At 43.8% G+C, this 14286-nt stretch overlaps 1 protein-coding gene and 1 non-coding gene across 5 annotated transcripts in view; one reads left to right on the forward strand and one right to left on the reverse strand.

The window, feature by feature from the left end:
• The window catches only part of zc3h11a (zinc finger CCCH-type containing 11A), a 34187-nt gene extending 22222 nt beyond the window's left edge, over positions 1–11965 (reverse strand). Inside the window, exons 1-9 of one of the 4 annotated variants that reach the window (XM_038821029.1) lie at positions 11852–11965; positions 8269–8734; positions 7282–7477; positions 6318–6437; positions 4898–5021; positions 3404–3619; positions 1874–1987; positions 769–852; positions 497–625 (exon numbers count right to left, since the gene is read on the reverse strand). In XM_038821029.1, the coding sequence (XP_038676957.1) occupies positions 497–625; positions 769–852; positions 1874–1987; positions 3404–3619; positions 4898–5021; positions 6318–6437; positions 7282–7335 (841 nt within the window). In that variant the 5' untranslated portion in view covers positions 7336–7477; positions 8269–8734; positions 11852–11965. Of the gene's footprint in view, positions 1–496; positions 626–768; positions 853–1873; positions 1988–3403; positions 3620–4897; positions 5022–6317; positions 6438–7281; positions 7478–8268; positions 11616–11851 lie in introns of those variants that run through there. The other 3 variants (XM_038821030.1, XM_038821031.1, XM_038821028.1) reach the window with 3 other exon arrangements.
• Positions 11966–12488: 523 nt separating this feature from the next.
• On the forward strand, positions 12489–12561 carry trnak-uuu. Its single transcript has one exon. It is a non-coding gene; the product is annotated as a tRNA-Lys (tRNA).
• The last annotated feature ends 1725 nt before the right edge of the window (positions 12562–14286 follow it).

Genomic DNA, 14286 nt, shown 5'->3' on the forward strand with positions numbered 1-14286 from the left:
AACCACTGCCTAATTAAATGCGTCAGAGGTGGCATGGCAGCACAGTGGTTGGCACAGTTGCTTCACAGTGCCAGGCACCCGGGTTCGATTCCAGCTTGGGTCACTGTCTGCGCGTTTTCCCCTGGCCTGCGTGGGGTTTCACCGGGTGCTCCGGTTTCCTCCCACAGGTCCTGAAAGACAGGCGGTTAGGTAAATTGGAGATTCTGAATTCTCCCTCTGTGTACCCGAACAGGCGCTGTAATGTGACGATAGGGGCTTTTCACAGTAACTTCACTGCAGTGTTAATGCAAGCCTACTTGTGAACCCAATAAAGATTATTATTATTATTCAAGAGTCCAGGTTTATAGACACTGTTAAAGTGGAATGCTCGTTGGTAAAAATATAGAGGAATGACAAAAACTAATTTATTTAATTAAACCCTCTTGCATCTAGCTAATGACAATTTACAAGCACTGCCATGAAACTCGATTTAATAATGATGAACTAAAACACTCACATTTCTTTGGAGATAAGGTCACCGTTCGGAAAATCGTCCTCACATTTTCTTTTTCAATGACTAGATTTTCAGAATTTTGCTCCACATTTTGGGCCTGTGCCACCAGATCTACTGAGGGATTATCTATGACTAGAAACAAAAGGGATAAAGTTGCACAATTACGCACAGAAGATGCAATTACGGTCTCCCGTAACACTAACGAGGACCTCTGCCAAACCCCCCAACACACATAAACAGAGGCAGCAAACCAAATAAGCAAGGGTGAGACTTACCCATTTCCTTCATTTTTTCCTTCATGAATTTCTTCTGTTTAATCTGCTCCAGGGTTTTTATACCAAAATCCAAATGGTCATCTGCTGACAGAAAACATGATCTTTACTAGTACAGCAAAATGAATCCGCACCCACGGAAAGAAAGGCCAGCTTGGTCATGAGAGATTGTATAAAGGGTGGAGAGGATGGGACGTGGGCAACATCTTTGCAATTACTGACATACCTCTGAAAAGTCCATTATTTTCCATATAGGTGACAATACTACCACTGAAGAAAATACAATTTTCTTGATGAAGCTTAACAGGAAAAACAATCTTTTCTCATCTAAATCTAACACTGCAACCCTCATTTCCCTTCATGAGGCAGTGGAAAAAGTTAGCTATCAAAGCATGTTCACTTGCACCCCCCCATTAGTTGGTTCAACATGTCACCTACTTGTGGTAAGCCCAAGAGTTGGTCTCCTTTTCAACTGCAGTGACAAACTAGAACTGTCCTCTCAAATATGAACTCCAGGAGGCCCTGGGTTTCTAGTTATTTCTGGGATTCTCTCAAATTACCTTTTTTTTAAATAAACAATTTTATTGAGGTATTTTTCAGCATTGTAAACAGTTACAGACATCAACAAATAGAAAGCAAAAAAAGGCAAAACTGCAAACATCCACGTAAAATCAATACTTCAATCGTACCATACTGCACCAGCCCTCTCCTCTCCCATCGGCACTACCCGCCAATTTATCCCTCCTACTCTACTCTAACCTCCCCCCACCACTGCTGACGCTCACTCTCCCGCAAAGAAGTCAATGAATGGTTGCCACCTTCGGGCGAACCCCTGTACAGATCCCCTCAAGGCGAACTTAATTTTTTCCATACCCAGAAAACTCGACATGTCCGAAAGCCACAACTCAGTCTTCGGGGGCTTTGAGTCCCTCCATGCCAATAATATTCGTCGCCGGGCTATCAGGGAAGCAAACGCCAAAACATCGGCCTCTTTCTCACCCTGGACTCCCGGGTCCTCCGAAACCCCAAAAATTGCCATCCCTGGACCCATCACCACTCTTGTTTTTAGCACCCGGGACATGATCCCCGCAAATCCCTCCCAAATTACCTTTCTTAACAGGGAAGGCCTGTCTCTTGGCTGAAAGAATGCGGATGCCATTCTGTTCCTCTGCAGTTGGAGGCTGCGTGTTTTTATTTTCCTCCCCTTCTTCAGAAAACTGATCTGAAATTAGAATGGAAACATTGGTGACTGTTCAGGATACAGTCCTGTCCCTCACACATTAAATAAATCACGTGAAATAAACCTCTGTCCCTTTACTATTTCCTTCACTTCCATGTAGCTTTTCTATCGCTCCCTAAGAGAGCCTTACTGGGCCATCAAATTTACTGCTAACTGTAAAGGATCTCTACTCCTGAAGGGGAATAAAGACCCATTGACCGATGGAGACCATTTTTACCTTCATATTGAAGAGTTGAGTGATGTACATAACAGGGCAGTTTGAGTACTGCATTTGCAAAAGACAAAAATAATAGAAATGGTTAACAGCTCAAAAACATGTACATGCAAAACAAAAATAGCTGCCAATGTGAAATTTTAAAATGATGCACCTGGCCTGACATAAAATGTAATGGTTCTCCTACTAATTTTAAGTTCTGCTATTCAGGACCGCAATGAAGCCATAGGGAGACGTAAATGGTGTTAACCAGCAACCAAGGTTACTGAAAATTGCTGAAGTAAAAATGGATTTAAATTTTGTTTTCATGAAAAAGGCACACAAAAGCACATTAGTTTGTATACTTAAGTAACATATTATGTTTTAGAAGGGAGGAGGATCCCCACTGCAACTGCCCAATTGACATTCTTCTCCATAAACGATTCAGCGAAGGTAGTAGCTAATTTTCCTGACTGATGTCTTATTTCCACCTTTTTTTTAAAAATGTTTTTTTATCGAGTTTTCATATTTTATATCCAACAAATTACAAATTATTAGAAAAAAAAAACACGCAAAAAATAACATGTATATTTACAGGTAAGCATCTTCATAGTAACAACTGTGGCCGCCCCCTTTAGCCGGCATACATATTTTACATTCCCCAATATGGCGGAGGCACGTTTTTTTCATTTCATTATAGGCATTTATTTACAATTTGGTTTTGGGCCTTAGCTAGCCATCAAACCCCCATAACGAACTAATTATATCATTGAGTAACAGAAGTAGATATTATTCTGACACTTAATTCCTAAAGTGCTACGGAAAAGGGCTCAGGATGAAGCACCAACAGACAATGAGCCAAGGACCCTCCTTGGGTACAGCACTCATGGAAGAGAATGAAGCTCAGTTCACAGAGCCAGAAAACCTTTGTCAAGACTCCAAGTTATACTGGAGAGAGGAACAGAAATGATTTTCCGAAAAAAACCTGAAACCAGTTTCACTTCTAATGTTAGTTAAAGGCAAAGCAGGTAATCTCCTGACTGAATTTGGGCTGTGATGCAAGACTGCTAATAATCCCTTTCGTCTATAAACTCTGCAAATCAAGGCGATCACGGAACTGTGAGACAATACCTTCAAAAGGGGAAGAGGAACGAACCTGCCACAGGCAGGAAAAGGCAGACACACTGCAACCTAAACTAGCTCACCGTCGTCATCTTCATCATCATCGGCAGCGTTGATAACCACAGGGGGGTGCGTGGGGCTTGGAACACTTTCTGTTGCCTCGAGCTTCATTACTCCTCGAACCTGAAGGGATGGATTAGATTGAATAGGGATCTTGGGCTGTTGCAACGGGTTCACAGGTAACTGTGGTAACATGGGCTCTTCAGCTGCTTCAGCCACCTCCTGCTTGGTTTGGACACCTGAGAAGAGGGAACAAATCTTTGTGAAAAACAGCCGCGACGGAACATTTAAGCACGGAATGCACAAAACACCTGTGGCGTGCAACCATAGTACAGACAAACAAGATTTTAAACTGGTAACAGTGCACTTTGGAGAACTATAGCATATAGGGCTATGGACTAAGTGCTGGAAAATAGGATTAGGATAGGCACTTGATGGCTGGCGCAGACATCACGGGCGGAAGGGCTGTAGAGCTGTGACTAACTAAAAGCAGCAAACATACAGTTTAACGACTTAAATTATTAACCAGGCATTTCAGGGACAAACATAATGAGACACGGCTAAACAACTTTCCATAAATAGATCAGAAAAAAAAACTAAGCACCAAGTATAAATAGAACAATCAACAGCATTTAGTTTTTGAATATGAAAATGTAAAATTTCAAATCTACCAGCCTGCTGTTATCCAGAGTTCTGAACTCCCCCAAATAATTTACGACCCATATATGTTTCACAAATTGCTGATATACACTAGCTGACTTACGAATATACAAACGAGGAGCAGGGCTGGGCCACTTGGCACATCGAACCTGCTCCACCATTCAATAAGATCCTGGCTGATCTGATTGTAACCTCAACGCCACATTCCTGCCTACCCCCAATATCCTTCCATCTCCTCGCTCAGCGGGAATCTGTCTACCTCAACCTTAAAAATATTTTAAAAGACTCCAGTCGATAGATTGCAAAGGAAAATAATCAAATGCAGATCATGGAGTAGTACGCAGAAACAGCCATAAGCTCAATCTCTCAGAAGCACAGATTTCTTCAGGAACAAGGCATTTACTTATACTTTTGCAAGTGAGTAGAAGAGAATACATTTCTAATTTCAAGTGGAAATTTCTGCTGTCTGTTGAAGGTCACCTCGTGTGATTTTGTCACAACTCACCAAATGAACTCCATGTGTTACTTCACAAAGAAGCTGTACCACGGCAGCTCACAGCATCAAATTAACAAAAATGGCTTGCAGGGTAAATTCTACGGGTCACCTTTCCCACTCTCAAGGTCATCCATACTCTGGGAAACACGTTTTGATACATTTCTTAGCCTGTACAACGAGGGTTGCCCGACACCCATCTTCATATTCTGCTACAGAGGGCCGAAGGGCCTGTTCTGTGCTGTACTGTTCTATGTGTCAATTGCGAGAAGAAGCACTGATAGAGTGCGAACTGGCACAGAAGGGCCAGACTAGATTTTTCAATGGACATGGAAAACAGTTAAGCACAGTCTTGCGCATGTACCTTTCGTAGCAGGGAAGAAGACTCCTTCAATGAAGCGAGGCATGCTGTGGCGGAAAGCACAGTTCAACTTTGTACACCCAGTGGGTTGCTTCTCCCAGTAGCAAGGTATTTCACTTCGCCTCTTCTAAAAAAAAGGAAACAGACAACATACTTTATTGTACTCCTCACAATAAAGTAACATCACAAACATTAATCTTATTGCAAATAACACGCTGACAACAGTCTGAACAGCACGGCTCAAGGGCATGCAGCTTCAGAGGAACAGGGCAAGAAAACTTGATAAGAGCGCTGTACCTCAGGGATCGGTGCTGGGTCCACTGTTATTTGTTACATATATTAATGATTTGGATGAGAATGTAGGACGCATGGCTAGTAAGTTTGCAGATTGGTGGCATAGTGGATAGTGAAGAAGGTTGTATAAGATTGCAATCTTGACCAATTGGACCAGTGGGCCGATGAATGGCTGATGAAGTTTAATTTGAATAGAGGTGAGGACATGCATTTTGGTAGATCGAATCAGGGTAGGAGCTACTCAATTACTGGTCGGGTGTTGGGGAGAGTTACAGAACAAAGAAATCTCGGGGTACAGGTTCGTAGCTCCTTGAAGGTGGAGTCACAGGTGGACAGGGTGGTGAAGAAGGCATTCAGCAAGCTAGGTTTTATTGGTCAGAACGTTGAATACAGGAGTTGGGATGTCTTGTTGAATTTGTACAAGACATTAGTAAGACCACACGTGGAATACTGTGTTCATTTCTGGTCACCCTATTATAGGAAGGATATTGTTAAACTAGAAAAAGTGCCGAAGAGATTTATGAGGATGCTACCAGGACTTGATGGTCTGAGTTGTAAGGAGAGGCTGGATCTTTTTCCCTGGAGTGTAGGAGGCTTAGGGGGTGATCTTATAGAGGTCTATCAAATAATGAGGAGCATAGATAAAGTTGATAGTCAACATCTTTTCCCAAAGGTAGCTGAGTCTAGAACTAGAGGTTTAATGTGCGAGGGGAGAGATACCAAAGAGACCAGAGGGAGAATTTCTTCACAGAGGGTAGTGAACATCTAGAATGAGCTGTCAGAGGCAGTGGTAGAGGCAGGTACAATTGTTTCCTTTAAAAAACAGTTGGACAGTTACATGGGCAGGGTGGGTACAGATGGATATGGGCCAAATGCTGGCAAGTGGGACTAGCTTAGTGATAGAAACTGGGCGGCATGGACAAGCTGGGCCAAAGGGCCTGTTTCCAGGCTGTAAACATCTATGACTCTTTAAGAGAGCAAAATTATACAAATAGAAACACCAGGAAAATTAAGGGTGTTAATATTACAGTTGTAACTTTGTACTCCTGCTCAGAAAATTCCTTCTATAGATGCACAGAACCTATCGGCGACATATCTTTACATGGAAGCTTCTCCATTGACGACTTACATCAATCTCCACGTGACGAAACTTGCAGACCTGCCGAAAGCAACGTCCTTCCTGCCATAAGGTACAGATGGTCTCACTACCAAGGGCTGCTTCACAGTGACGAAAAAGACAGTTATCCCCCTGTAAAGCAAAAGCAAATTTAATAAACGCACAAAACCTATTCCTGGACTTCATGTCTCATTAATACAAGCTGAGCTAATACTCCCTATTTCACTGATACTAACATACAAGTTCAGAACAAGGTATCAATAGGCTGTTGCTGTCAGTACACTTTCTTAATGCCACTCAAACAGTGAGAGGAAAGGCATTTTCTATGAAGTAGTTGCCATTTGCAGCAATAAAATTAGGTCAAATATATTTTTGTTGTGCCATCTGATTATGCAACACTTTGCTTTGGAACATTCGGAAATTTGTCAAAAACTAGTCTGCATTACTGTTGTTCAATTCTTGGGAGATAAATGTGCGACCATGCTCATCATTAACCATAAAATATATGTTTTATTTATTCAGTAGGGTACGCAAACTAGTCATTAGTCTAACTACCTCAGACTACTAGTCAATTGGAAGGTTGCTATTCGAGAAAGATACCAAAACGGAGTTTTGGACTGATCTTACTGGAATAATATTCTTTTAGCTTTCTTAGAATCCTCACAGTGCAGGAGGGTATTCGACCTATCAAGTCTGCACCGACCCTCCAAAACAGCACCCTACCCAGAACCAAACGCCCACCCTATCCCCGAGACCCCACCTAACACGGCCAATCCACCTAACCATCTTTGGACTGTGGGAGGAAACCGGAGGACCCGGGAGGAAGCCCACGCAGACACGGGGAGAATGTGCAGACTCCACAAGTCGAAACCGAACCCAGGTCCCTGGCGCTGTGAGGCAGCAGTGCTTCTGGTATATCGCATTGAGAACGGTCTGCTAACCCCCCAAAGACTCACTCAAAATGCTGCAAACCAACCTTGGCACATGTAGAATAAAAATAAAAGTAGCAATCGTCTCCTTGTTGAGTCATGGCTAGAGTATATCAGCTCCTCCCAAATCAAGCAAAGACTTTCACTGTTACTTTGTCCACACTCTTATCTGTTGAGTCGCAGAGCAAGATAGTCTGTCTAGGCGAGATGACAAGACGCTAGTCTTCTGGAACCTTGTCCACCCTTTATCGAAACCAAAAGAGAAACAAGATTGCAAAGTCGGTGAATTGCACAATACTGTCATGCAGTTACAAATAGTGTTCAAGTTGCACTGACTTCATTAATTAAGTAACCAAAGATCAAGAGCCACAAAATACTAAAGAGAATTTGACAAAAAGGGTTGGGTCATCAAAGACATACTACATGCAAGACATGTGTGTTTTAAACAAGAGTTCAGAGAGGGAAACAAGTGAATCAAAACCCCAGGCTCTTGCTAGATGGGCGGGGTAATCCCAGCTGGGGATTCCTGGTTTACAGCGGTTATATAATCAGAGGGAAAAAAAATCAAATGGTGCCGCACAAAAAGAGATTTAAAACACGCAAAACGATTATAATCTACAACAAAATGCAGAATAATCAGGAAGCCCAACTGAAGAAAAATGTATTTAAATGTTCCTTAAAGCAGGAGGACAGAGTAGGCATGCAACAGGTGGACAGATATTTTACATGCAGCATTTCAAATGTGGTGGTTAAATGCCTCAAATAACCAGTGGGATAGAGGGAGGCAGGACGGTGCCAGCTCTGAATGCCCATTATGAGCTGGTCTCAATCACCAGCCCAATCAATTACTGCGAGGGTATGTCAACTCTTGGGCTGAGTAGTTATTTGAATAACATGAACCAACGACAAAGATGGTTACTTGGGAGGGTGTCTTTAATATTTCCAATGTGCATGAGCACCATATGCTTACTGCAAACCAATGCTTCACCAGTGAAAGAGAGAGTTACCCTATTAGAAGGGGACAGTTAATGTACCTTCGAACGGTCAGCAATATGGGTGCTCTTCTTCAGGCATCCAGCCAAGGTGTCCCTGCAGGCCAACCAACACTGAATCCGTCAATTATGAATGGCTCAGTATCACCTCCATCTTCACACACACTGGGCAGAAATATTTGCGATCTGCATGCACAAAGTGCCTTAGAAATACTCTACTTGAAGGTGCTAGAATGAGTCCATCTTCTGCTCTGTTGAACTGCAGGAAGCCAGGGATTAAAAATCAACTCCGCCGATAAAGTTCATAACCATGTAGCCGGACTGCTGCTACACTTACAGCCGATGGAAAATACCCCATTCTTTCTACAATCTTCCAAGAGATTCCGCAGCCTTGATTGGCCTTGGATTGCGAATTTTTTTGTGTGTGTTTGTGTGTGGCGACAATTGGCTAACTTAATTAATAAAAAACACACACGGGTCCAACTCTGCTTCTCCAGGACATCTGCACCTATTGGAGGAAAGCACAAACAACCTCCCCAAATTTGTAAGCAGCGTCCCCGGCATGCTTTGGCACCCAACCCTCAGAAACATTTTCAATTTTCACTGGAGTATCTCCATTTGCAAACAGACTTTATACAACACACCCGGCAATAGGGGTATATGCCATTGCTGCCTAGACAACTCCTCTGAATGTGATCAACGGTTGGTAATCCCAATCAGTGTCAGGTAGTGAGCACTGGGATAAATAAAAAACGGGAACTGAACATATTCAGCCACTGTTCAGTGCTCACAGGCAGACTATCTTGGAGAGAATTTAAACTTAAGAGTTGACCCAGAGAGAACTCCTCTATCCTGTTCGATGTACCCAAGATGTCCACCAGCATGCCTGGTGGAAGCCTGACCATTGAAAAGTCCCGCAGCCTTTTCAGCAAGCGAAGACAGGACAGGTCTCCAGGTACAGCACCATTTCTGCTGGAACGGAGCTGTGTTCATTTTTGGCAGATGAAAGAGTAGAACATTGGGTTCCACTTGATAATAGAATCAAATATTCTCCTCAATGACCGCAGCTCATGATCAAACATCAACAGATCAGTGGATAGGGAAACAATGACATGCAAAAGGAGATACTGCAGCTTTAACACTAGGAAGCTTCAATAATTCCATTGCTAATACCCAGAGTTAGCTACAACCAGTTAGTTTTCAAACACAGTAAACAAAGCAAAACCAAATCTAAAATTAGGAGTTACTAACATTGCATTCAGAAGGAGCACCCAAACCATGGGTCCAGGCTGGAATTAGAACCAAACTGGACTGGGTCCAAAGAGAGGGAATTGGTTAAGCTGTGTCAAATAAATGGGTTACAAATTCTGCTGAAAGCAGTTTCACCCATTGACGAGAACAAAAGAAAAAATACTTTCAATTGTAACACATATAGGAATTGTCGTGTTAAGAGTGATTGGAGTGCTGAAAACGGATCAGTCATGACATCTGTGCATTGGGGCACAGAAGACCTGAAACACTGGCACTAATCAACCATTGATGCAGCAACTCATTCCACTGAAAAGTCTCAAAATGCTTTACACAATGCATTACTTTGACTTTTGGGGATGATTGCAAATGGAGAAGTCGGCACCCCGGGTCTCCATCTGAATACAAGATATATTTACAAACGGTGCAGCACCTGGTTACTTACTTGACATTCTGAAAATAGACCACGCTCGTATTAGTGTTCCCACAAGAATAGCTCCGTTACAGAGCTTCTCCCAGGCCTATTACCAGTTTGAGGGCTGGGCATGAGCGCTGGGAGCATAGATACTGGGTATGTATACTTTTTGATCAAAATAGGCAAAATGCCCATTTTAGAAATGACAGGCAAAAGAGGCATAATGCTCCTCTACGGTACACTGGCATTTATTTCCATCAATTGCCGATTGCGTTTTATTTTTTGTTTAGTTTTGTGCAAACAATTTGTTAACATATGGCGTTTCACACAGTTTGCAGTGTTCTACAGACAAGGGTACATTGACAGATTGGGATGACACAGGAAAAGGGCTTTTAATCACAAATCAAGGTTGATGCTGCCTTGTTTTCTGTGGACAATCATGCAAAACCTAAATATAGCCTGGGAAGGAGAGGGAGGCGACAAAGTTAATAAAACGCAATGGGACGATGTTCCCCGGTGCCAATTTAGTATTTTCTGAACTTGCGAAACAGTGTCATCTCACCCATATACCTCTATAATGCCAACCAAGAGAGGGGGGCATATCAAATGCTGAGTTTTAATTTATAAAAAAGAGACAAGTAATCAAAGGAAGCTCTGATCTGAATACTCCGGTTCAGAATTCCTCTTCAACAGAAACAAATTTTTGGCACCCAACTTCAAAAAATATTAGTGGAACAAATTTGAGGTATTGCAACCAACTCTGTTCAATTCAAACAGATGAAATATAAAGATTTGTGATCGCACCCCAAATTACTTGAAGTGGTCCCATTTACTTTTACCTGACAGCTAAATCATGGTTCACTCAATTGCGTGCCCTCTGCCATGCAATCTCACATGGCAGGAGCCAATTGAGGGGGGAACAGAAAAAGAGCCACAGTGGAGTCAAAGTGCCAGTAATAAAAGCCCTGCCTTCCATGTTAAGCTGCACAATTTGAAACAGGAAAAACATCAAGTGCTTACAAAACCAAGCCGCAAAAAGACAGAATGTTAAAAAAAAGTCCTGATGTGGGGATGCCGGCATTGGACTGGGGTGAGCACATTAAGAAGTCTGACACCAGGTTAAAGTTCAACAGGTTTGTTTCAAACACTAGCTTTCGGAGCACTGCTCCTTCCTCCAGGTGAAAGGTCCAAAAAAAGTCCAGCAAGTGCCCATCCTGAAGATGGGCCACCCTATCTTGAATCTAGAATCTTGAGAAATGGGAACGCTGGGACGGTCCTCTTTTGGCCCCATCAACCCAACTCAAGAGGAGCAAGGGTTGCATTTTTGCAGATCCACATCTCACCAGCCATGAAAGGGGTCTTTTTGCGGAGGAAATCAGGTTATCCCAGTGACAAAACCCAAGGGCAGAAACATCTCAGGGCAATGGGGAAATGGCCAGAAAAATGAGCATCTGCGAGTTTCGAATGTAAACTCTTTGTGAAGCACAGGAGGGGGTCCAGCAGCCAGGCTGAGCATTTATAAACTGTGGCTGGCAGCCTGGCATCAACACCCAAAAAGGGGCATGGGTGCCAGGTCAGATCCAAGTCAAGGTGGATCTCCTGCTTCCAGCAGGTTGACTGACTCTTGTGGGACAAAAACCATCTGATGCTGCAGATAGAAATAATAAATAATCACTTTAACTGGGAGAAAATAAACTTGAATAAACACAATGAAGATCCTCTGGTTAAATATTACCCCCAATTCCTGCAGCACATCGGCCTTCCCCTCTCTGTCTGGGCCGGCTCAGGCGGCCCCTGCGGCGGGCCGCCGCTTCAGGCGAGTCCGAGGCTTCGCTCCGACCGCCCGCGGCCTACCCGCTCCTCCATTCCGCTCACGCTAAAGCCGTCTAAAACCCGACCTTTGCGCCGCCTACTTTAGCACCTCGCTGACTTAACGGTTGTAAGAACGGTAAAGACCAGTACCAAGAACGGGTTTAGAGCCGCCAATCTGCGGCTAATCAAACCTCCCCGTCGACCGATCGCCGCTGCGCTGCCACCTGCCGCCCGGCGCCAGCAATAAACATGGCGCCCACCGGATGCGCTCCTTGGGGCTGCCAGCAGGAAACATGGCGCCCTCCGGTTGCACTTCCTGTGCGTCTGCCAGCGGGAAACATGGCGCCCGCCGGTGGCACTCCTTACCTCTGCCAGCAGGAAACATGGCGCCTGCCGGATGTGCTCTTGGCGCCGGCCAGCACCAAACATGGCACCCGCCGGTTGCGCTCCTTGTGCATCTGCCAGCGGGAAACATGGCGCCTGCCGGATGTGCTCTTGGCGCCGGCCAGCAATTAACATGGCGCTCGTCGGACATGCTGCTTCCACTTGCCAATAACAAACATGGCGACCACCGAACTATCACAGACAGTTTACTTTCCGAGCTCCCTTCAGATAAATTAAATTTTTTGAGGCCACTCGGAGTTTTCGACATTTTGTGGTAATATTTAGTTTGTTTAACACGCTGCTGCAGTTTTAGTGACTTGGGACGTTTAATAGAAAATATCAGTTAGTACCAATCACGTGGTGCTGCAGGCTCTAATAGCCGCTGAGCGTCTCCTTTTTCAGGGCCCGGATAGCTCAGTCGGTAGAGCATCAGACTTTTAATCTGAGGGTCCAGGGTTCAAGTCCCTGTTCGGGCGATCATTTTTCTTCCATCACTAATTTCAGCTCATTAAAATGACACTGCATTGATGCAATAATTTACAAAAAATATATTTTATTCAAGGCATTTTCATGTAAAGAAACAGAAGTTTAACCAAACAACCAAACAGCTTGAAGGACAAGGGTGATATGGTGCCTTTCATGACCAGAGTGCTCCGCAATGCCCTTTACAGTCAACTTCTGAAGCGTAACCATTGTTGTAGCCTGTATCCATTGGAGTTGAGAAGATTGAGAGGTGATCTTATTAAACTCATGCAGAACAAGGCCAGCAGCGCGCGTTCAATTCCCATACCAGCCTCCCCGAACAGGCGCCGGAATGTGGTGACTAGGGGCTTTTAAAGTAAGTTCATTGAAGCCTACTTGTGACAATAAGCTATTATTATTACTATATTCACGGCGTCCTATGCTGCTCTTGCTCATGTATTTGTTTTGTTTGGCTCCTTGTCCTGCACTGTAACCAATCACTGTTTGTCGATGTACCATTTGTACTCTGTTGATTATTCTTTTTTGTCTACTATGTACGTACTGTGTACGTTCCCTTGGCTGCAGAAAAATACTTTTCACTGTACTTCAGTACATGTGACAATAAATCAAATCAAATCAAATCACCCGACCTCACCCCTGACCCAGCTTAGCTGCTGTTGGAATACTCATTCAGGTCTTTCTTACCTCTAGACTTAAACTATTCTAAAGCACTCCTGACCAGTCTCCCACATGCTTCCCTCTGTAAACTTGAGGTGATCCAATACCCTGCTGTCCATGTCTTTTACTCACACTAAGATGTCTGTGCTCGCTGATCTACATTGGCTCCTGGTTGAGCAATGCCTCGATTTTAAAATTCTCACATTTTTTTCAAAAGCTCCCTCCGCTACGCTACTCCCTATCTCTGTTATGTCCTCCAGTCCCACAACCCCCTGAGATACCCATGCTTATTTAATTCTAGCCTTTGAGTATCACCAATTTTAATTACTCCATCATTGGGGGCTATGCCTACAACTAGGCTCCAACCTCTGGAATTCCTCTTAAAACCTCTTGGCCTCTCTAATGCTCGGTCTGACTTTAAGACATTCAATCAAACCTACCTCATTTTGTCATCTACACTAATAATGTCTTATGTGGTTCGGTGTCAAATTTTGCTTTGTAACGGTCCTGTGAGGTGCCTTGAGATGTTTAGGTAGCAGAGAGGTTAGCACAGCTGTTTCACAGCACCAGGGTCCCAGGTTCGATTGTCTGTGCGGAGTCTGCATGTTCTCCAGGGAGTTAATTTGTTTTCAGCTTGGGGAGATGACGTCATTGCTGGTTGGCGCTAATGTATTCAGACTTTGTAAGAAAGCTTTGGAGTTGAGTTCTGATCTGACTAACACTGAGTTCACAAGCAAGGTCTTTTGCATTCACAGTACTATACTTTAGCTAACTTGGCTTGCCAGCCGGTTTGTGATGCAGAGCAAGGCCAGCAGCATGGGTTCCATTCCTGTACCGGCTGAGGTTATTCAAGAGGTTGTTCAGGCCTTCTCAGTCTTGCCTTTCACCTGAGGTGTGGTGACGCTCAGGTTAAATCACCACCAGTCAGCTCTCCCTGTCAAATGAGAAAGCAGCCTATGGTCACCTGGGACTACAGCAATTTTATATTATCATCGCCCCCCCCCCCCCACTCCCACAATCCCTTAATCCCTTGAGTTTGAAGATACAGGCAGTCTTCTAAT

Source organism: Scyliorhinus canicula, chromosome 15 (assembly GCF_902713615.1).
Source record: "Scyliorhinus canicula chromosome 15, sScyCan1.1, whole genome shotgun sequence".
In the NCBI taxonomy this organism is placed as follows: Eukaryota; Metazoa; Chordata; class Chondrichthyes; order Carcharhiniformes; family Scyliorhinidae; genus Scyliorhinus; species Scyliorhinus canicula.